The 22,129-nt window shown below is 39.2% G+C and overlaps 1 protein-coding gene across 1 annotated transcript in view; it reads left to right on the plus strand.

Annotated features, from left to right (window-relative positions):
- Nucleotides 1-2,468: 2,468 nt before the first annotated feature.
- The window catches only part of RECK (reversion-inducing-cysteine-rich protein with kazal motifs), a gene marked incomplete at its 5' end in the record, with an annotated part of 54,949 nt that continues 35,288 nt past the window's right edge, over nucleotides 2,469-22,129 (plus strand). Inside the window, 5 exons of the mRNA XM_010003739.1 lie at nucleotides 2,469-2,531; nucleotides 7,707-7,781; nucleotides 11,347-11,383; nucleotides 15,593-15,678; nucleotides 17,525-17,572. Coding sequence (XP_010002041.1) covers nucleotides 2,469-2,531; nucleotides 7,707-7,781; nucleotides 11,347-11,383; nucleotides 15,593-15,678; nucleotides 17,525-17,572 — 309 coding nt within the window. The remainder of the gene's footprint in view (nucleotides 2,532-7,706; nucleotides 7,782-11,346; nucleotides 11,384-15,592; nucleotides 15,679-17,524; nucleotides 17,573-22,129) is intronic.

Here is a 22,129-nt window from a genome sequence, read left to right on the forward strand (position 1 = left end):
GGGGGGGGGCGGCTCCCGCCTCAGCAACATGGCGCGGGGCCCGAGCGTTTCCAGGGCCTGTCTGGGAATTCCGGGTACGGAGGGGTTTGGTTTTTGGATGGATCTCGTTAGTAACTGCCATTTCTGACTTAAGCACTCGAAGGCCGCTCTGGGCCGGTTTCATGTCTCGCTAATTCCAGGTTGCACGGATCTGTTAGAGTTTTGTGTAAAAGGAATTAAATTACCAAAAAAAAATAAATCAGAACGCTTTGGTATAGTTTATAAGACTTGAAACTCCGCAGTGTAAGTGATTTGAGAAGGAGAACATTCCTGGATGTGCGTTGGTTAATCACAGGGAGGCTGAAAACCACTGACAACTAATGAATAAAAGGCCACAAAGTATTAAATAAGAATGAATGTTTAATTAAGCGTTGCCTAAGATACTCAGGAACTCAAGTGATGCATTGTCACCAAATCTGCTTTATAGATTGCTAACTCTGAATTCTTGGGTATCTGAAATGTAGCAGTTACTCTCAATAAAAATGCATATAATGAAGACTTTCAGGAGATTACAGTGAAACAAAACAAGAAAACCAACATTGAGTAGCCGGTGTTCCTGTTTGTAAGTAAAGCCTGTGTTTAGGTATGTTGGTTTGGATTATTTTTTTTTTTTACTTACAACAGTTAATTTGCTGGATGTGTTTTGATTGTGAAGTTTAATGTTTTCTCCAGCACTGTATTAATGTGCTTGCAGTTTGATTGCATTACACACTGACATTTAGAAACATTTATGAAAATAAGTGCAATCCTTGCCTAGAGAAACACTGTTTCTAAAAGTGAATGTTTTTTTATTGGTATGATGTATTTCTAATACCTTGGCTTTATAACAAAACTAATAAAGTGTAAAGCAAAGCTTTTCAGTTAAGTGAACTCATAACTGAAGTTGGAACATGGTGAAGCCTGCTAATGATGAAGTTGGTTCTCAGCACAGGTCAGCTTACTGAGCATAGTAGGAAAACATGGAAGATCCCATTGATATCCCTCAAATCAGAAAGATTTCCAAGCCATCTGTCACCTGTGTCATACCTTGGTCCTTTTCTGCAATGGTAGAAAGTTGACCAAAAAAAACTTCCTCTTCAGGGATGTAGATTTCTGCATTAAAATATAGTTCAAGCTTGTAATAGCTGTTTTAATTTGTGAATGTTTCAGACCATCTTTTCTGTGGTTTTGGGTGTTTTTTTGACTTTTTTTCCAGTTTCTCTGTATTTTCAATCTGAAATTTTCTTTTTAAATATCATTTCAATATTGGAGAATTTTGGATTTGGTGGTGATAGAATTGTTTGGGAGGGTTTTTTTATTGGTTATCTCCTTGTAATAACGATAACCTTTCAGGTGAAAGCACTTGTAAGCTGTGAAATTATTGAGGAATTCGTGCCTAAGATCCTTTTTATTGGTTCTGTCAGAATCTATTTAGTAACTAGGTACCATGAAATGCAGCTTCATGTGTGTGGTATCGTACAGGATTGCTTTTATGTTGTATCGGTCTGATATGTAGCTCAGGTACAGTTGAGCAGAAATCTGTAATCATGAAATGAACTTGAGTGTGAAGGTGTGCATGGAATTAAAAGGTTTGAAGGAAGCCTCTCTGTTTTTAGTACACTGTTCCAAACACTGGGCAGTGAGGATGAAAATTATTCTCAAGAAGTTGTGCAATTAATTTTATGTTGGCCAAGCTTAGTCCTGAATGAAGGAAACATTTGAATGGTAGCGAAAACAAAGCACAACAAAGTATGGTGTTAAAAAAGCGGCTTTAAACTTGATGTCTCATGTCAGTGCTTCAGTTCTCTGTTGTGTTCCTGTTGATGCGTTCATATCTGTGAACTCTATGGCTTCCATCTAGTTGGGCAAAATCACCCATCACGAGTGAAACAATTCACGATTTATTCCAAGTTTTTAGGAAGTCCGAGTTCAGCGTGCAGCTGTGTTGTCACCTCTTTGAGAAAAGGGGTTCCTGCTTTAATTTCCTTTTCCACCTGTTCCTAACTGGTTCCTGAACTTTTCAGATTCTGTGAGATGATTCAGTTTACAAAAGCATATAGTCTCGAGTTTTTGCTGGGTTTTTTTGTTCACTTTTTATTATTCTATCCTTTCTTCCTCCCCCCCCTCCCCTTGGGCTAATAATTTGAATTTCTCCACAAAGGAATATTGCAGTGCCAAGCTAGTGCAAGTTAAGAAGCAGAAATGTGATGAGAAGCAGAAGCATGGGCAGTGAGATCTTCTTTTGGAGGCAGTGAGTGTTCAGGGGTAATTCTGTGAGACTTGAACTGATCTGTGTCAGCTTTATAACAGAATTTTCTCATGTTTTTTTTTGCCTTCTGGGAAGGAAAATTTCTTGCTATCATCTGTGGACCAGGGCTCTTCTGTTCAGAATTGATAGTTAAGCATTTCAGGTCTTTTAAATATCTTTTTTCTCCTCCCTCTGCTTTTCCATAGGCTTGTCTTGTTGTTACCATGCAAAGGACAACTTAATGTGCCGTGATGTCTGTGAACAGGTAAGCTTGTTTTAAATTTGTTTTATCCCTTGGAGATAAAGTCATGCCTTTAGAGAATGATGTAGCAAGATTAGGGATATAAGCAAATTATTTTCTGTTTGAATACGATGTGTGAATCATGAGAGGTAATATTATTGTTATTTAAATGAGAACTTACATGTTTAAAAGTGTAGTCACCTTTCCTTCCACGGAAAACAGGTTCTGCTTAAGTTGAGGAGAAAAAGAGATATAAAGGTAAGGTCAGAATTTGATCAAGAAGAGATAAGTATGTTAGGAAATGAGGGGTGAAGGTATTTTGCCCAATTTCTGTATCTTCTGTATCCAAGTTTTTGGGAATTTAAAATGAAGAACAAGATGTTGATGCTGTTCTTTCTACCTGCCAGTTCTTGTTTCTGAGAACTGCAGGTGAGCTACTCATTATGATATCTATCTATCTATATATCTATATATATCTATCTTTGTGAATCTCCTTACTTACTCTGTGCATAAGGTAATAACAAAGATTGAAAAGTCAAGTTTGGAATACATTTTTTTCACAACTTATATGTGGATTTATACCTTTGGAGACTACATGGTACAGCCTTGTTTGTGTCTTTATATACATTTATATACACAAAAAATTTACATCAGTAAAGCATACATACACAATGTTAATATAAAAATTGTGTCCTTACATCATACCTGCCCTCTTTTCTTTTTTTTTTTTTTTTGTCTAAAGCAAGACTGGCACCCTCAGATTATTCTGTAAAGAGCTGTCTTAGTTAACTCACATCAGGCTGGTGGCATCTTTTGTTGAATGATTCTTTGATAGAGGCTAACAAGCTGTCTGAAGAGGCTGTCCACTTACTGATTTTTATACCACTCCAGAGATCTCTATCCAGATCCTCCTCCACGCATAGGAACAGTCCGTCCCAGTCCCCAGGAGAACACTTTAATGTTTCAAGGGGCTGGCTTGGCTAAACAAAGAGGTAATGAACAAGTGTCAATGCAGAAAGGTAGTACAGAGAAGGCAGAAGCAGGGAAAGGTTATAAAAGAAATCTAGAAATTTGCCCAGGCCTGTAAGGTTATATTGGAAAAGACAAAGCTTAGCTAGAGTTGAGACTTGTTCAGCATGTCAAGGGCAACAGGACATGCTATGGCAGTAGTTAAAGGCTGAAGAAGTAAAAATGGGCAACTGTTGTTGAATGCAGTACATGATGTAGTGTCAGCAAATGTCAATAAGGCAGAGGTGCTGAATGGCTTCTTTCCTTAGTCTTTGTTAACAAGGTCTCCTAGTCCTCTGACCTGGAGGAGGCAACATTCCACTCTTCAGGAAATACCAAGCTGGAAGGAAGAGTTTACAATCTTAGTGGAAGAGAGGCAGTGACAGCAGTAAGTGCTATGCCTTTAAAAATTGAGCTAGATCAAGACATGCAGGGAGGTTCCTGAGGGAGAGCAGCAAGACCCAAGACCTGAAATGAGTTGGGAATTGGCCAAGAGGCTGACACATGATTGGGGACATGCCAGGGGAGCCGTAGCAGATTTAAAAGCGGCCAGTGCAGAGGGAGCTGGGCACATGAGTGAGCATGAGGGGAGGAGCATCAGCACTGCCTGCTTGACAGGTGAGCCCTATTGGTGGTTGTCAGCCTCTTAGACATCTACTGTGGCCTCCACCTGGCAGAAGGCTGTGCACTCTGCACCAGTCAGGGTGGATGTGGAAACCCAGACAGAGAATCCATGGAAACGTACACCTGTGCAGGTCATGGCCTGCAGGGAGTGTCTGAGCCTTTTGCTGACAAGTGACAATTATGACAACTGCTGTGTGTGCTGCTGCAAGCAGGTGGATGAGAGACTGGTGGAGCCAGGCTCTGCCCTCTTTGAAACAGAAATGGGAGCACCCATCAGAAAGTATGCAGGATCGGGGAGCCCCTGTATCATGCCATTGCCAACCCTGATGCAGTAGCCTGGATGAGGGGAGTGAATGGAAACAAGTTCATGGTCGTGGCAACAAATGAACTTGTTCCTTGCCCATCTCACCGCCCCAAGTGCCACTGAAAAACAGATATGAGGCTCTGGTTGAGAAAGACCAGCCAAATGAAGATGTGGACGTTGGGCAGCCTACGACAGAGGTATGTCCACAGTCAGACCTACTGTCCACATTACAACAATATCCACAAGGAAGAAAAGAAGGGTTGTAGTTGTAGGTGACTCCCTTATGAAGGGAACAGAGGGTCTGATATGCTGGGTAGACCCTCCTAGCAGAGAAGTGTGCTGTCTCCCTGGAGGCCAGGTTAAGGATGTCACTAGGAAACTTCCTAGTTTAGTACAGTCCTCAGATTATTACTCATTATATAGGTGAAGAGCAAGCTGAGACTTGCAGTCTAAGATCAGTCAAAAGATACTTTAGAGCACTAAGATGAGTGGTGAGGGATTCTGTTGAAGGCAGAGGCTGCTGTAGCGACCACAGGCTGTGGGAAGTGCCTGGACCTCATGCATGGGGCAGGGTTAAATTGGAAACCGTCACGCATCGGGTGTGCTTAGGTGGAGGACCTCTTGCAGCAGGAGTCTGAGCTGAAGGAAACTGTAAAGGCTGTGTAACTTCAGGGAGCTAGAAAAGGAAAGAGCTGAATCCAGGCCTAGGCTGCAGTGAAACCACAGTCTGAGGTCACACAGCCAATAAATACTCCACCAGCATGCAGAGAAAGGAGTGAGGTCAAGAAAGAAGAACAATGGAAGTTTCCAAAGATTGACAAAACAGCAGGAAGAAGAGGTTTCCCACAAAATCCAAGGTGCCCCTGCAAAACTGCTTCACGGTTCTGTAGACTTGACAGGATGAAAGCCAGGTGGCATCAGGCAAGTTGCTGGAGCCAAACAAGACAGTTCAGCCATCTCATCATATATTGACAAGTGCAAACAAGAGGAAGTGATGAGTGATAGTGATGGGAGACTCTCATCTGAAAGGTACAGAGGCATCCGTTGGCTTGCCAGACCAACTCTCCAGAGAGGTTTATTACTTGCTAGATGGGCACATGAGGAACGTCACTGAAAGACTATGCGAGCTTGTACATCCCACTGACTACTATCCACTCCTGCTATTTAATATGTGTTCCAATGACACAGAAAGGAGTACTCTGAAGACTATGAAGGAAGATTACAGAGCCCTGAGAGAAGCAGTGAGGGACTCAGGAGCACAGACAGTCTTTTCATTGATCCCACTGGCCAAAGAGAATGTGCTTGAAAAGGCAAATTGCACTGGTAAAATCAATAAATGGTTACAGGAGTGGTGCCACAGCCAGGGCCTTGGTTTCCTAGACCATGGGACTCACTTTGAGAAACCTGGTCTGCTAGAGGCTTATGGAGTTCGTCTTTTAGGGAAGGGGGTGAGTATCTTTGGCAATAGGCTTGCCAGTCTCGTAATGAGGGCTTTAAAATAGAGTTGGTGGGGGAGGGAATCCTCAGTCCATCCCGCACCCACCCCTTTGAAGCCAATTCAAGTAAGAGATGCCCTGGGCCTGAAGAGGCATCACAGGTCTCCTGTAATGAAGGATAAGGAAATCCCTATGTTACTCTGAGAACAGTCTGACTTGTCTGTTTGGTAATCCGTCTTCAGGTACTGGAAGACAAGAATTTTGTTCTTTTCTGCTCCCTCTTACCTCTTCAAACTGATAAAGGGTTTATTTTACCTCAGCCCGTCTTGGTATGTTGGAAAGTCCAGCATCTTTTGTGGCTTTCTACTGGACTCTCTGCAGTTCATCAATAACATTCCTAGCTCAGGGGTGGTACAAATGTAGATCTGGTATTACAGATGTGGCCTCATTAGTGCCTCGTAGAAAAGCATGATCATCTTCCTTTAACCTGCTGGCAGTGCTGTTCCTAGTTCAGTGCAGCATGCTGTTGGCTTTCAGTGTTGTACCAGTGAACTGCTGGCTCCCCTTCAACTTGGTATCCACCAGGACCCAAACCCTTTTTCTGCAAAGCTGGTTCCTAGCCATTGAAAACCCAGCCTGTACTGTTGCATGAGGTTATTCCATTTCAGCTGCAAGATTCTGTGTTTTCCTTTGTTGAATTGCTTGAGTTGCCCACCAGCCCATTGAAACCAATCTGACTGACAGCTCCACTCTCCGCTATGTTAATGACAGCTCCCGGTTTAAACTTACCTGCATACCTGCTGAGCATTGTTTCTGTCCCATTGTCTGGCTTGCTAGTAAAGCCATTTACAGTATTTATTTGACTCCTGTATTACACCACTTCGAAGTGGCTTACACATTGAGCTGACTGCTAATCTCTGAGACCTACTGTCCAGAGAGTTTGTCACCCACCCATCCCATCCATGTTTCACCAGGTTGGCTATATAGATACAGTAGAAGACCATGCAAAAACCTTGTCGATGTAGACAACATACGGTGTTCTCCAGTTTTCTCTAAACTAGTCTTTTCATCATGGAAATGTATCAGGCTAAATTCATATGCCTATACTGACCTGCTTTTAGTCACAGTCTTGTCTTTCCTGTTCCCTAATTCATTTTCATGTAATTTAATGTAATTTCCTATAATTCTCTTTCTTGCCTTTTGAATGGATATAATGTTTGTCTTTTTTTGATCATCAGGAACCTCATCCAGTCACTATGATCCTTCAAAAATGGTAGCAAAGCTGCCTTGCAGTGTCTAGCTTTTCAACATCCTCAGTTGCATCCCATCCAGTCTTACAAACTTCCAGATTTTCAGTTTGCTTAGGTGGTGATTAACCTGATCACGCTCTGCTGCGGGTAGTTTTCATAGGTAGTTTTTTATAGTCTCTTTAATTATTCTAGGTTTTGTTCATCATTGTTCCATAAAACTTGCTTATTTCAGGTTTTTTTGGAAGGAGTTTAGTTGCCTGATGTCATGTAACGTAGCAGAAGGTTAATTAAGTAAACATAGTTGTATAACGTTTTGATATGTGGGGCAGAAATCCTGAAAGTTTTTCACACTGTCTATTCAAATAGAAACTTTTTGATTGAAGTGTTTGAGGAGGAAATCTTCATTCACTCCTAAATACAAAAATTTATTCTTCATAAAAAGCATAACATACTGGAAGGACTGTTAGCCAATGTTGTCAAAGCAGTGGTGAAACTAAAAATTATGAAATTGATTGAAAAAGACATTCAGTGTGTAGCTACATGCTATATGTTTCAAGGTGTGTTTTATTTCTTGCAGATTTTGTCTTCTAAGAGTGATTCCCGTTTGAAGCACTTACTGCAGCGAGCACCTGAGTATTGTCCAGGAACAATGGTAAGGCTTGCTAGTTTTTAATTAAAGAAAATGAACCAATCTTACATTAACAAAGTTTTCCTTGTGAAATATGGTTTTAAAATTATTTCTGTTTTATTTCCTCACTGAGTTTTGAGCTGGTAGAATGTGCATGTGTTTGAGCTTTTTCTTCCCTGTTAAGAGGGCTAGAAGAATTTTTGTAATGAGATTTGATCCTCAAAGTAGGATTTTTATTTTTTTTTAGAAAGCCATCATATGTTACACTACTTGCACTAAGATGTGACTTGACAATTTTGCTAAGAGTCCTTGTTATGTAAGCTATGAAATGGAATGAAAATCCGTCATCTGTTGCAAAAAAGTGTACTGGGTGATTGTTATGTAGATGTTGATGGCTGCGACTTAAATTAGATCATGCCATGTGTGGCACAAAGCTGTGATGTCTTGGTTGGGCTAAGGCAAGGAAGTCCCCATAGCTGTTCGGAATGGTTTATGACCGTAACAAACTGGAGTAATGCTTTTATTGGATAAGTAAGGTAATTGTTTCTTTAAAGTTCTCCAGTGTATTTAGAGATGATCTACTGAGGGAAGAGAGAAGCACTGTTATTCAGACTGTAAATTCTGGATTTGTATCTCTTGGCAACTTAATATCTTAACACATTTGCTGTCATAAAGGTCTGCTTTCCTCTTCCAATTTTTGTTACTTCTAAACAGTATAAATACTGCTTCCAGATAACCTAAAACATACACTTGGCAAAAAAAGGCAATGTGTATGAATAGTAAACCTGAGAAAAACATTTTATAAGCAACTTTGCAAGCGTGTGTTTGCCTGTGGATCCTTTTCTCCTATGTGTCAAAATTATGTTTTTTCAGTGTTTTGTTCCTGTTTATCACCAGCTCTAGTGTCTTGGAAAGCTATAGACTTTAGGTATGAGTATGACTATGGGTATGAGTAAAATCTGTGGTATGAAAATATATCAAAATGGTGAATAGCATTTGTTTTGTTATTGGTTTTCTTTATCTTTTATTTCCTGATAGAAAGGGTAGAATCTATCTGTGTAGAAGAGGAGTGCATTTTTAGAAGTCGGGACTGGAGAGTACCTGAAAGGGGGAAAATGATTGACATGATTTTTTAAACTCCAGTTTTTAAACTACAGTTCAGCTTAATATCATATTTGCTGTTTTCAAATACTACCTGTCTTTGTCTAGTGACATTTCACAGATGGGCACATAGGTTAGGACTTTAATCACATGGTCTATTTTCTGGAGCATTAGTTATGGATGTTGTCTGTATTTTTTTGGGTTATCTGATAGAAAGGGTATTCCCTGGTATTAAGTAATACAGTAACTGCCAACATAAGAGGTGACTTTATCTTAGAATCATAGAATCCTTTAGGTTGGAAAAGACTCTTAAGATTTCTGAATACAACCATTAACTTTCTCATGAAATAAAGGTAGTTATTTGATTCAATGAGGTGGAGATAGTAGAAGTAGCAACTTTTTAGCCTTTTCTTTTGGGCTGACTTTGACTCTTACCTAAGTGGAAAACTCACATGGATGCAGAAGAGAACAGTTTCAGATCATTAGATACAGATCCATTGCAAATTTAGAAAGTAATTGATTCTTGTGAAGACAGAATCATTGCATGACAAAACAGGTTGCTGTTTCAGTGTGATTAAATTGAACTGTTCATTTTGTTTTAAAGAACATGTTCAGCACTCTTCCACTTAAAGCCCCTTGTGGGGGTTTAACCTTGGCTGCATGCTAGGTGTCCACCAAGCCACTCTATCCCTCCTTAGCTGGACAGAGGAGAGAAAATAGGACAAAAGGCTCCTGGTTTGAAATTGCTCAGCAATTACCATCACAGGCAAAACAGACTAAACTAGGGGAAGTTGTCAAGGCCAGATTGACAGTTTTTGACAGTTGAGATAAAATTCATACCTTATGTGGAATTTCCACACCTCCTTCAACAACATTTGTAATTTTTATAGGGTGGGTGGCAGACCAGTGTGTGATCCAGTGTAAAGAATGCCCTTTATTAGCTTGGCTAGTAGTCTCAGTAAGAACAGTAATGAGGGAGATAGGGACGGCAATTCTTTATTAAGCTCTTCACCTTTTTCTTTTTTTTTTCCTGGGGAAAAAATAAATAATTAAATAAATGAAAATAATGTACAGGATTCTTCTGCCTTATACCGTCAGCCCCTTAGTTCATTTAACAGAACCTGTTCTTAGAACCAGAAGTGCTTTGCTATTTGGGCGAACCAAACAAATCCTTCTTGTAACTTTACATGTTAGTAAACTTCACTTATACAACTCTCTTCTTCCATGTATCTACCTTTCCCTGAAACTATGTTTCTCTTGTCTCTGGGGCACCTTAAAATCTTTTTGTGTGTGGTTGTATGTGTTGGGGGGGGGTGGGGTTTGAGATAGTTGAAAGGAGTACTAGGGTGTCACAATGCCATAAGCAGGATCGTTCAAAATCCCCCTAGGGCAAAACAAAGATAATACAGTATCGAGTGCACAGATAGGCTTTTATTTAAGTACAGAACAGCTGGTAAGAGTTAAAACTATGTGTTTGTCATAAGCTTATAATAGATGTGATAACTAGCCCTAAACTACAAAAGATAAAGACCAGGAAATAAATAAAAGAGTTAAAGGGAAGTCACCACCCAGAGCTCCACCAGTGTCCTCTTGGTCTCATAATAGAGCGGGGATGGAGATCTGGCCTTAGGAGGTGTCTTGAGACTGATACTCTTTTCTTTTATACCGCTGATTCCTGGGATACGTTATGGTAGTCACCTAATCACTGTCCATGTGTACCAAAAATTATTTATCACCCTGTGCATTTGTTTGGTCCAGTTATGAGTATCTTTTTCTGCCAAGTTGGTGATTTACTTGGAACACTCTTTGAGTCTCCTATTTAGTTCAAGGCGTGGTTATTGTCTCCTTGCTTAGGGCTGGCTGTGGCACCAGTTGTAAGCCTCTGTCTACAGTCTCAGCACATCCCACACCAAAATCCCTGTTTTGCAGTTGTCTGTGGCATTTGCCACATTGTAGATACATTGTGGGGGCTTGCTGAGTAAAACTGCTCAGTGATTAGCCAAGATACCTGTTTTAAGCAGGAGTTATTCGTGGAACACTCCTAGATGTCTCAAGATAAATACTAGACACCCTGAGTGTCTGAATACACTGTTTATCTCTTGGAGTGTTTGAGCATCACATATCTCAAATGTCACATAGATCAATAAGCTTCTCCACAGATCTTGGACCTAGAGAAATCAATCTTTGCCTAAAACAGTTGCTACTTAGTTCTTTAAACACGAAGTGGCAAAAGCCGACTAGTGAGTGTGCTCCAGGTAATCACAGTATATTGATTTTATATGCTCTGTAAATGGCAGCCTTCTTGTCAAAGCAAGTGGTACTCAATGTATATCATGTAGCACTTCTTCAAAAGATGTTTTAGACATAAGAATTCTTCTAATAGGGTATTTAAAACCCAGGGCAAAATGCTGAAAAAGCTGTTTTATGTCTGCTAGAAACTCTCTTATTCTGTAAAATTACTTTTGTTTAATTGCATTTTACTTTTCAGGGAGAAGTCTGGGGTTGTATAAATTCTTCTTTGCCAGGTAAGAAATACTGGTTTAGTACTGAATTGTTTTCCTTTTTACTGTATGTGTGTTTTGATGTTGTGCTTACCACCTGCACCTATAGATTTTGTGGTAGTTAAACTTTCATTTTGTTTCCATTATAAACTGTGTTTGGTGTCTTGTTTCCTTTAGTCTAAACTGGGTTACATTTGCATTATTTTTCTTAAAACTTTTATTTTCCTAGAAGAAATGTTTGAAAATGTTTAATATGTTTGTATGTGCTTCTGTGACAAAGTTTCTTTTTAAAAAAGTTGTTCTATTATTTTAGTTCAATGTACCCTAGCCTGATCTATAAAATCATGGATTGTTGCAGCTTTGCCTCTAGATGCAGTACAATTTGGAAAAAAACTGAGTACCAGGTAGAAATAGTAAGAACTAGACACACAATTTAATAAGTGCAGAGGCTCAGATCAAGAACCAAACTGCTTGGTACAGGTGGATTTAGAAAGTTAAAGTGTAAATCACAAGACAGGACTATTACGTTAAAATGAGAGATATAAAATAGATTAAATTGGAGTTAACTAGTACTATCGTATTGTATGACATTTCTAAAATGCTTTGAGTGAATTAGCACGCTATGGTTGAAGAAGTGGTAGTGATGAAAGAAGAGACTGTAACAGTTTTAAGCCATATAATCCGTACCTTTTGAAAAGGCAATAGAGGAGGGCACAGGTAATGTGCTTGGAAGAACTGGATAGAATATGGCCCTGGAGAAAATGGGGTCCAAGGGAACTGGCTGATTTTCAAGAATTGTCTTTTCCGAGCTCTAGTAATGCATGATGGGGTTAGAAAAGCTAGAGTCTATCTGGAGTTGATCCTAGTGAAGTATGTGAAGGGTAGCAAGAAAGCTGCCCTGTTTCTTGTAACAGGAAGATTAGGGAAAAAGAGGGCCTGATGCTAAATGGGGCAAGAAACATGGTGACAAATGACATTAAAAAGGCTATAGCCTTCTTTGCCTTAGTCTTTAGTGGTAAGATGAGCCTTCAGGAATGTCAGATTCCTGAAATCATTACATTCCAAAGCAAGGAAGACTTGCATTTGATGGAGGAGGATCGGGTTAGGTAATATTTAAGCAAACTGAACAACTCTATGGGGCCTAATGGATACCCTTACAAGTGCTGAGAGTGATGGCTGCTCTCATTACAAGATCATTCTCAATTATTTTTGAAGTTCCCCCTGACTGGAAAAGGGAAAACATAACCCCCATTTTTAAAAAGGAAAAAAAGACCTGGGGAACAGCAGGCCTGTCAGTCTCACCTTTGTGCCCAGGAAGATCGTGGAACAGAAAATAAAGAGGTAATTGATGACAGCCAGCATGGCTTCACTAAGGGTGAATCATGCCTGACAAATTCAGTGGCCTTCTGTGATGAGATTAGAGTGTTGGTGGATAAGGGGAGAGCAACTGACGTCATCTACCTGGACTTATGCAAAGCATTAGACACTGTCAGGCATGACATCCTGGTCTTAAAATTGGGAAGATATGAATTTAATGGATGGACCACTCTGTGGATAAGGAATTGGCTGGATGGCCACACTCAAAAGAATTTGGTCAATGGCTTGATGTCCAAGAGGAGATTAGTGATGAGTGGTGTTCCTCAGGGATCAGTACCAGGACCAGGGCTGTTTAACATCTTTGTTGGTGACATGGACAGTGGTATTGAGTGCACTCTCAGCAGGTTTGCTGATGAGCCCAAGCTGTGTGGTGTGGTTGACACACTGAAGGGAAGGGATGCCACCCAGAGAGATGTGGTGGGACAGCTTCCATGCCTGGAATGTGGTCATAGATGGCTGTAACGTTTTTAGGAAAGATAGACCAACAAGGTGAGGTGATGGGGTTGCTCTTTATGTGAGAGAGCAACTAGAATATATAGAGCTCTGTCCAGGGGTGGATGAAGATTGAGTTGAGAGTTTGTGGGTGCAAATTAAGGGATGGGCTAGCATGGGTGATACTGTTGTGGGTGTCTGTTACAGGCCACCTGATCAGAATTAGGAAGTTGATGAGGCTTTCTACAGGCAGCTGAAAGAAGCCTCACAATCACAGGCCCTGGTTCTCCTGGGAGATTTTAACTACCCAACTATTTGTTGGAGAGCCTACTCCACCCGCCAGTCACAGTCCAGGAGGTTCCTCCAGTGCTTTAATAACTTATTGGATACAAATGGTGGATGAGCTAACAAAGAGTGGCGTACTGCTGGATCTTATACTCACTAACAAGGAGGACATGGTCAAAGCAGTGAAGCTTGAGGGCAGCCTTGGCTGCAGCAGCCATGAAATGGTGGAGCTCAGGATCTTGTGCTAGGGGAAATCCCATGGTACCGGGTACTAGAAGGTAAAGGGGCCCAGCATAGTTGCTTAACGTTCAAGGGCCACTTCTTCCCGGCTCAAGATCAGAGCATCCCAATGGATAGGACATTAGGAAGTGGAGTCAGGACAGCCACATGGTTAGAGGGAGCTGCTGGGCAAACTTAAGTGGAAGAAGAGAGTTTGCAGATCATGGAAGGAGGGGCTGGTTACGTGGGAGGAATATAAGACTGTTATCAGAGGATGTAGGGAGACAATTAGGAAAGCTAAGGCTTTTTTGGAATTAAACCTTGCAAGAGAGGCCAAGGACAACAGAAAGGGCTTCTTGAAATACATTACAGATAAAACTAACAGTAGAGTCAATATAGGCCCATTGCTGAATGAGGTGGGTGCCCTGGTGTCAGAGGATACAAAGAAGGCAGAGTTACTGGTTGCCTTCTTTGCGTCTGTCTGTACTGCTGGACAATGTCCTAAGGAGCCCCAGAGGAAGTCAGGGGCCTTCCTGACTAAACTCCTGATTCCTAAAGGAGGAGTTTGCTTTGGTTGATGAAGACTGGGTTAATTAAGCAATCTGGACATCCATAAATCCATGGGTACCTGATGGGATGCACCTGTGGATGCTGAGGGAGCTGGTGGACGTCACTGCTAGGCCACTCTCCATCTTTGGTAAGTTGTGGGGAACAGGAGAGGTGCCTGAGGACTGAAGGAAAGCAAATGTCATTCCAGTCTTCAGAAGGGGTAACATTCATGCCCACATGAAAGAGTAATAGTGGTAATAGTCTGTGCTCTTTACAAGCTTTTGTATCCTCTTGGCAGCATCTCTGATCTTGGCTTGAAGCAGCAGACTTCTCCTGACTCTCTGTTGGCAGATGGGCACCTCACTGCCTTTTAACAGTCACCGCCTACAAGCACTCGTCTTTTTATGGTGTTCATTGTGTGCTGGTACAGTTACTCCTTGCAGCCCTTGCTGATTGGTTTCCACAGGAGTTAAGGCTTCGTATCTGGTTTCATAGTGATTCTGGAAGGTGGAGGTTGAATCTGAGTCCTGCTTTTGTGAGTCACCAGGGTCCAGGGTACCTCATTCTCAGTGGTGTCCTCTACAGGGACATGGTTTTAGAGCCACCTGTCAATCTCTAACTCAGACCCACTAAAACTGTGGAGCCCTTTAACTGTTCCTTGCAGCTCAGCCACCTGAAGTGGTCATCACATGATTGCAGGTGATCATTACAGTGTGCACACCTTGTGCAGGTACTTGCCTTTTGACCAGGAGGGTAGTCCTTGTTCTCCCTGCAGTATATCACCTGCACTAAGTCTCCTTCATTACCAGTTCAGTCTGGGTGGATGCTTCAGCCAACTCAGAGGCTTTCTCTGTAGTGACACTTGTTTTGGCTCTGAGGTGTGTGCCCAGCATATTGCCAGAGACCCAAGCACTTCCTAGACAGTGGACCAACCAGCAGAGTGCGGCGTCCACTCTGAGGGCCCTCCTGTGGTAGGAAAGAATGTGCTGTTGGAACCAACAAGAGGATGTGTTTGTAGGAGTTAATTTTAATGAGGTTTTTTTTCCCTGTAGGTGTCTGTTGGCTTGTATTTCAGATAAATAAAATTATAAAACATTTTAAATAGTTTGTATAAAGCATCTTTAAGATCAGTGTGTAGGAGGTACTTCATAACCGCCAGGTTCAGCATTTATTAAGGCATAGATTTGCTCCTTTCTTGCTAAAAGTTGGTCTGGAATGACTTAATAAATTCTAATAAAAATGTAATCTGTAAATAGACTTCTTCAATGAGGACAATATAAAGTTTGAAAAGTAATTCATAGGGAGAGAAGGGAGAACGATAACAGTGTTTCTCTTTCTACTGTAATATGTACTGTCATCTTATTTTCAAAGGAGTTTTGAAGAAGTCTGATGGGTGGGTTGGTTTAGGTTGCTGTGAGCTAGCTATTGCTGTGGAATGTCGACAAGCATGTAAACAGGTAAGGCTTTCTAATTATTTTTATGTGGTTAATGTTAAATGGTGCCATGTTGAATTCATTTATATGTATTACTGTTTGTGAAGTAAATTCTAATAAAAATGTAATCTGTAAATAGACTTCTTCAATGAGGACAATATAAAGTTTGAAAAGTAATTCATAGGGAGAGAAGGGAGAACGATAACAGTGTTTCTCTTTCTACTGTAATATGTACTGTCATCTTATTTTCAAAGGAGTTTTGAAGAAGTCTGATGGGTGGGTTGGTTTAGGTTGCTGTGAGCTAGCTATTGCTGTGGAATGTCGACAAGCATGTAAACAGGTAAGGCTTTCTAATTATTTTTATGTGGTTAATGTTAAATGGTGCCATGTTGAATTCATTTATATGTATTACTGTTTGTGAAGTTCAGGCTTAATACATTTTTTACATCAAAAGCAAATTATCTTGTAAACTCTCTTTAAATTTACATAATATGACTAGGTAATTCCCAGGAAGTGCTACTGGTGATAAATGCCAGCAACCAGTTTCCAAAAACCAAAATACATCATTCATGGTTTCTAAGTGAATTCTAAGTAAAAAGTATGAGATGAAAATGTAGTTTAAAAAAAACAAACCAAAACAAAAAACCTGTGTTTGTTTCAGGGGGGATATTTTTGAGTATGTACTTTTAACTGTGCTGTAGGACTAGGCTGCTTGCTGTAACTTCATGAGCCTGAAGAAGAAATGTTAAGACCTTAGGGTTATTTGTGCCTTTTTTGTACATTCTGATGGTACTTTTCATTACTCAGTGATGAAGATACACTTAAGGTGAAATCTTACTATGTTTATAGCTTTGGCACCACAGGAGTTCCAGTGTGAGACCTGGCAAGCTAGCTATAGGCAGCACTTGACAATCAGAGCTAATCCTCTTAGTTTTGCTCTGCAAATAGTAGGTGTGTGTTTATTACTGATATGCACTGGTTTGTTACTTCATAGTCTTGTTGATTAAATCCATAAAGATTATGAAGCTCTCTTTGGTTATGATAAAGTAAATTTATTGGGTTTTGGGGTTCTTTTGGTCGCAATCTCTACATCAAAGTTGTTATTTTAAAATAATGCTGCGTGGAAGACAGTTTGTGGCTGTTTCTAAGCTCTGTCTTTTCAGTGTAATGTTTTTGTAATGATTTTTAGGCCTCTTCTAAGAGGTTTTTGTTCATCAGATGGAAAACAGTTGTTTTGGGTTTTACTGTGTCACTATATTTGTCAAGTGACAATTTAAAGCATAATACATAAATTTAGCAATGACCTCTCTATTACATATCTGTAAAGCATTTTGTGATTTTTTTTTTTTTTTAAATCTTCAAAGTCAACTTGTAACTCAGTTCTGGAGCACCGATGTACTTAATATTTGTTGTAGTATCTTGCATTTTACCTGAGTAATTTTAGTCTTGTACCAGCAGCCTACTACAAGTTGTTGTCATGCAAAAAAAAAAAATAGATGTGCCACCTTCATTCTAAAGCATGTAGTTAGAACTGTTTGGCAAGAGCTGAGCAGTAAGTATACAAAATGAGTAGAGTAGAGAAGAGGTGTGGTGTGAGTAAACATACTGGGTACTTCTTATCTTCTGAAAATATGACAAATATATCTGTTTCCAAATGTATTTTTTGCAAAGTTTTCAAATGTTCAAGGTGTTCTCCAGACCTGATAAAAACACTTCAATTTATTGCAGTGTCCTATGCAATTCTGTTAATCTTATTATTGTTACATCATTTCCATGGTTTTTCCATTAGTAGAAAGGTAGAATAATCTTAATTTTTCAACAAGGTTTTCTTATTTTCTACTACAAATGGAGAAATTTATCTGTCTTTCAGGCATCTGTAAAGAATGATGTTTTAAAGGTCTGCAGGAAAGAGTACGAGGTATGTGTGTGTGTGTGGTTATATCTTACTGAAAATCACTTCTGTCATAAATTCTATAAGAAGTATCCTGTAGAAGAGGGAAAGTCCAGTCATCTTATAGACATATTTCTGGATATATTCACTTTCATCCAAATGTAAATTACCTCTCTCTACAGGTTTTGTAAAAGTATAATAATTTTCTGTAAAATGGGCTTGTCTGGTTTTAGACTTGCATGCATTTTAATTTGAATTAAAAAGATGAAACTTTCAGAATGGAGACATGGGTTCCAAAAAAGTTTGTTTTGTAGGAGTTCTAATGAACATCAGCATTCATTGTGAGTATTCATTCCATCAGAAACATTTTGGCTTCTACAGTGGGAGAGTCAGCTTAAAAGTGACGTAAAGAAATAGGCTCAGGAGAGAATAACCTTTTAAGTATCCTATCCTGATGTAAATAATTTCAAATTAATAATTTTCTGTAACATCAGTGAAACTCCTAATGCTTGCAATTATTTTTACTGTTCTGCCTTTAAAAGTAGCCATCAAGATATTTTCAGAAATTTACCTTTACCTATATTCTTTTTAACACAGTTTGTAGAAATGCTATTCTGCTAGGACTTCTTTCAATCTGTTTCTTAATTAGAAGCCTCCTCCACCCTTTCATTTCCTGCTGCCCTGAATTAGATAGTCCTCCATAAATTCTGCTCATAATCAACAGTTCAGGACATCAGGCAATTTTCTGCTCTCTTGATTTGGGCAGAAGTGTAACAGGTTTCCTGTTTGTCCAGGAAACATGTTCTGCTTGGTTGTGGGTTTGTTTTTTTTCCTCTCTGCTCCTTTTACAGTGTATTTTCCTAAACACATAACTGTTGAAGTTACCATAGCTTGTTCTTTTAAAAATGAATTTTCATTATAAGTAGTTCTGTCTCCTCTTTTGCTATTATATGCTATACTGTCAACATCTGTAAGCTTCTTCTCTATTATGCTGTTCTGTTTCCTTCTTTTTTCTGGATTTCTGCATTGCTGTAGGAGGTTGGCCAATATGGGTTGAAGGAGAACGGGAAAGGTAAGAGAGTAAAGAATGACTACAAAATTGCAATAGTCTTCTTACTTAGTTTTTATAGTTCTTCTTTTTCCAGTTTTTATCTGGAATTCTGGAAAGTGGGTCCCTCTTATGTAAGAGTGATCTTGCAGTTATACAGAAAACCTTAACTCTTTCTAGCTGTGCAACACTAAAAGAGAAGGAGAGGGAGAAAAATGATGGAAAAAGGAATCAGCCTCCTGGTTGGTGAAGAGGGAAAGGGAGTTTTTTCATGAGCACTGGGAGAAGTAGATACAGATACTGGTTTAGGGACAGAAATTGATTATCTGACATGGTAGATCTTCAGTTACTACATAATTTTTTATGACAGTGGGTTTTCCTATGGTGCTTACAGGTGCTAATGAAAATATTTCTTAGAATACTCTCAGAAGACCCACCAGTTGTACACAATTCAAGGAAGTTTTGACAAAGATAGGAGATTCCAAAAAATACTTGTAGAGGGAAGCTGCACTTTTCCACACCCTACTTGTTCTTTTTCCTTTTAAAAAATAAAAATAAAAATCCTGGTGAATGTATCCTGCTCTCTGTCTAATCTGTAAGTAGCTTCTCTGTCTGTGACCAGTACCATACTTTGTGCTCTGTTGGCTGGGCAAGAAACTACACAAAACTAAACAACTAGGAAGGGAGTGGTTAGTTAAAACTGAAAGAGTTGACATAAGATCAGAATGAACCTGTGAATAACAGAAATGCAATAAATGTTATAAACAGGGTGTTTGCCTTTGTGTTTAAGAATCAATGCTTCACTAAAATGAGGATCAAGTTTGAGAATTAGTGAACAATATAGATCATAGTGCTTGTTCATCAGCTCACAAGTCTGTTACTGAAGTATTGAGTATATAGGTACATGACGTGTGAATAAAAACTAGCTGAATTAAGAATATGAAAGTATAATTCCCTTTTTGTAACACTATCATAGCTTACCAGCTTTCCTAGCTTTCTTACATACTGACATAAGGATCTTCCAGAGGATTTTCACAAGCTACTTAAAGTAGTTGACTGAACTGTGCATAGTATTTACCTGTAATCTTTTGAGATTAGGGAAGCAGCTTCATGAGTTACCCTTCAGCTTCCCACTAATTAGTAAGCATGAAGAGTGCAATAAGTCATCAAGGGTAGGACGTTGGAGTTCAGAGCAGTGAAAAGAAACCTAAGTCTAAGCAGGAGGTATCACAAAGTTTGAAGTTGCTAAGCAGAGTCTCAGGTTGTACAGTAGCAGAATCACTTTACCATTATGCCGACTTTTCAAAAGATCAGTTGCAGATGCTTTTTCTGCTGATCATATGTTCCAGTTTGTTTACTATAAATATTTATGAAAACTGTGATTCTTCTAATTTGAAAATTTTACATGTTCTAGAAATAATGTTTTAATAAGCTATTAATTTTTGATTAGAGCATTGAAGATTGTGTGTCCTGTTTGTTTTCAGGTGGCACTGCATACAAAAATGTAACACAGCTTGCTGAGTATTTTTTGGAGTGTTGTTGAATTGTACTTAATTTGCCTTCTTTTGAAAAAATGTTATTCTGGTACTCATTTTTCCAATCTTCTGCTTCTCAGGTACTTATTTTGTGATCTCCTTTTTTTCTCTAATGCTATGAATCTCAACTCTTATCTTTCACTACTTGTTCCAGCTTTCCGCTATCCTGTTCATCTTCCTCTAAAAAGAAGGTAGGTAGTAGTCAAAGGAAGAAGAAAAAAGAAGTGTATGGATTTTATGTAGGATTTTTTTTTTCCTTTTTAAAAAACTTTGTGTGAAGTTGAGGTTCATTCTTTTGAAAAGACTTCATGGAATACATGCTTGGAGAAATAACTGGTAGTAGTTTATAAAGCTTGAAATAAGCTAGAAAGGCTTTATTATTGTTGCATTTAAGATCACTTTTGTTTCATCAGTGCATGAAAAGGGTAGTACTAAAATTTCCATTAAGGTTGCAGCTCTGGAATATCCACACTGCATACTGTGAACTCACCTCTGCACATAAGAACTCCAGTTCTTATTTCATGTGTACTAAATAAAACATTCAAACTTTTCAAGTTAATTTGCATTTTCTGCAGCTGAGAACTATTAATATCTGCCATGCAGTCAGAATAGAATTGGAAATGTTGCCAGTTATTTTATTCTGCTCTTAAAACTATGTTTTACACACAATAAGCACTTTTTACAAACACTTTTGATGTCCCTGGATGATTTAAAAGTGGGTTTGCTCTCACAGATTTTACCACTGTGTGGCTTAATCTGAGTTTGTTTCCTGACAGTTTTTAAACACAGAAACTTCAAATGCAGTCCCTACATCAAGTGCTCTAGTGATTCAGAAAGGTATACATTATGCTACAGTGTTGGCTTGTTTTATCTTCTGGGGCCATCTGATCCCACTTCGTGCTGAGGTGAATGCTGGCTAATAATTACCACTTCTGAAAAATGCAGTCAGCAGTTTTTAGCTCTTACCTAATTGTTTGTGGAAATTACTCAAAGACAATAAATTGTAACTCAAGGAGCTGTTTAGGACACCATTTAGGACCAGGTTTCAGAACGGCTTTAATGAACTCCTGAGGCATATGGCGTTGTTTGTCCTCTGGAAGTTCTACTTAATGAATTCAGGGTGGACTCTGTCCATGTACTACATATTGTAGCTAATATTACTATCATCTTATCTGCTCGTGTTTTTTGTCTCTGATCTCTCCTTTTCAAAGAAGGTTGATAGAACAATCAGTGATCTTGCCAAAATTTTAAGTTCCAATTATTGTGTTGTTCTTTACTTTTTTACATAATTGAGGACAATCTTAGCCTTACTTATTAGTTCCTGGAAGTTTTAAAATTTCTTTACAGATGTGCACCATAATTTCAAACTTCAGCTGACTCCACTAAAACTTAGTATGTTACCTTCTGATTTTTCCATCTGTTGATAAATTCAAAGATTCAGTGAAGTTGATGAGAGATTAACAGGACTTTAGCTGCTCTTGCAGAGTGAAGCATTTTGTTTCCTAGTGTATTTGTTAACTGTAGGTAATACTTCTAAATTAAACTGGTCTTAATCGGATAGGATCTATATTCAAATATTTAACATGGTTACATTGTCCAAGACCACAGAACTAGAGTTATTTTTTGCCAGAGTTAGTAGAATACAGATACTGTGACAATTTGGGAGGAGGAAAGTAATCTTCAGTTTTTAGCGCAATATTCTTAATTTCTGGTGTGAAAGAACAGCTTTGCTGCCACTTTTCATTCAAGACACAGCCATTCAGAAAAAAATGTGCTTGGATTACAAAAGCATGCCTTACAATGCAGAAGGTTTCTTCCTTTAGCACATTGTTCTGCTCTGTTTGTGGTTTTGTGCACTCATTTTGTTTTGCAGCCGTTACCTGCAGCTGATGAGCTCCAAAAAGAGCGAAACCAGTTAGGTCCTGCAGTACTGGCTAAAATCTTCTTCAAGGAGATTCTGGTGAGGAAGACTGGACAATGTTCTCTGCTGGATAAACTTCA

This window comes from Chaetura pelagica, unplaced genomic scaffold, assembly GCF_000747805.2.
Source record: "Chaetura pelagica isolate M959 unplaced genomic scaffold, ChaPel_1.0 scaffold521, whole genome shotgun sequence".
Lineage (NCBI taxonomy): Eukaryota > Metazoa > Chordata > Aves > Apodiformes > Apodidae > Chaetura > Chaetura pelagica.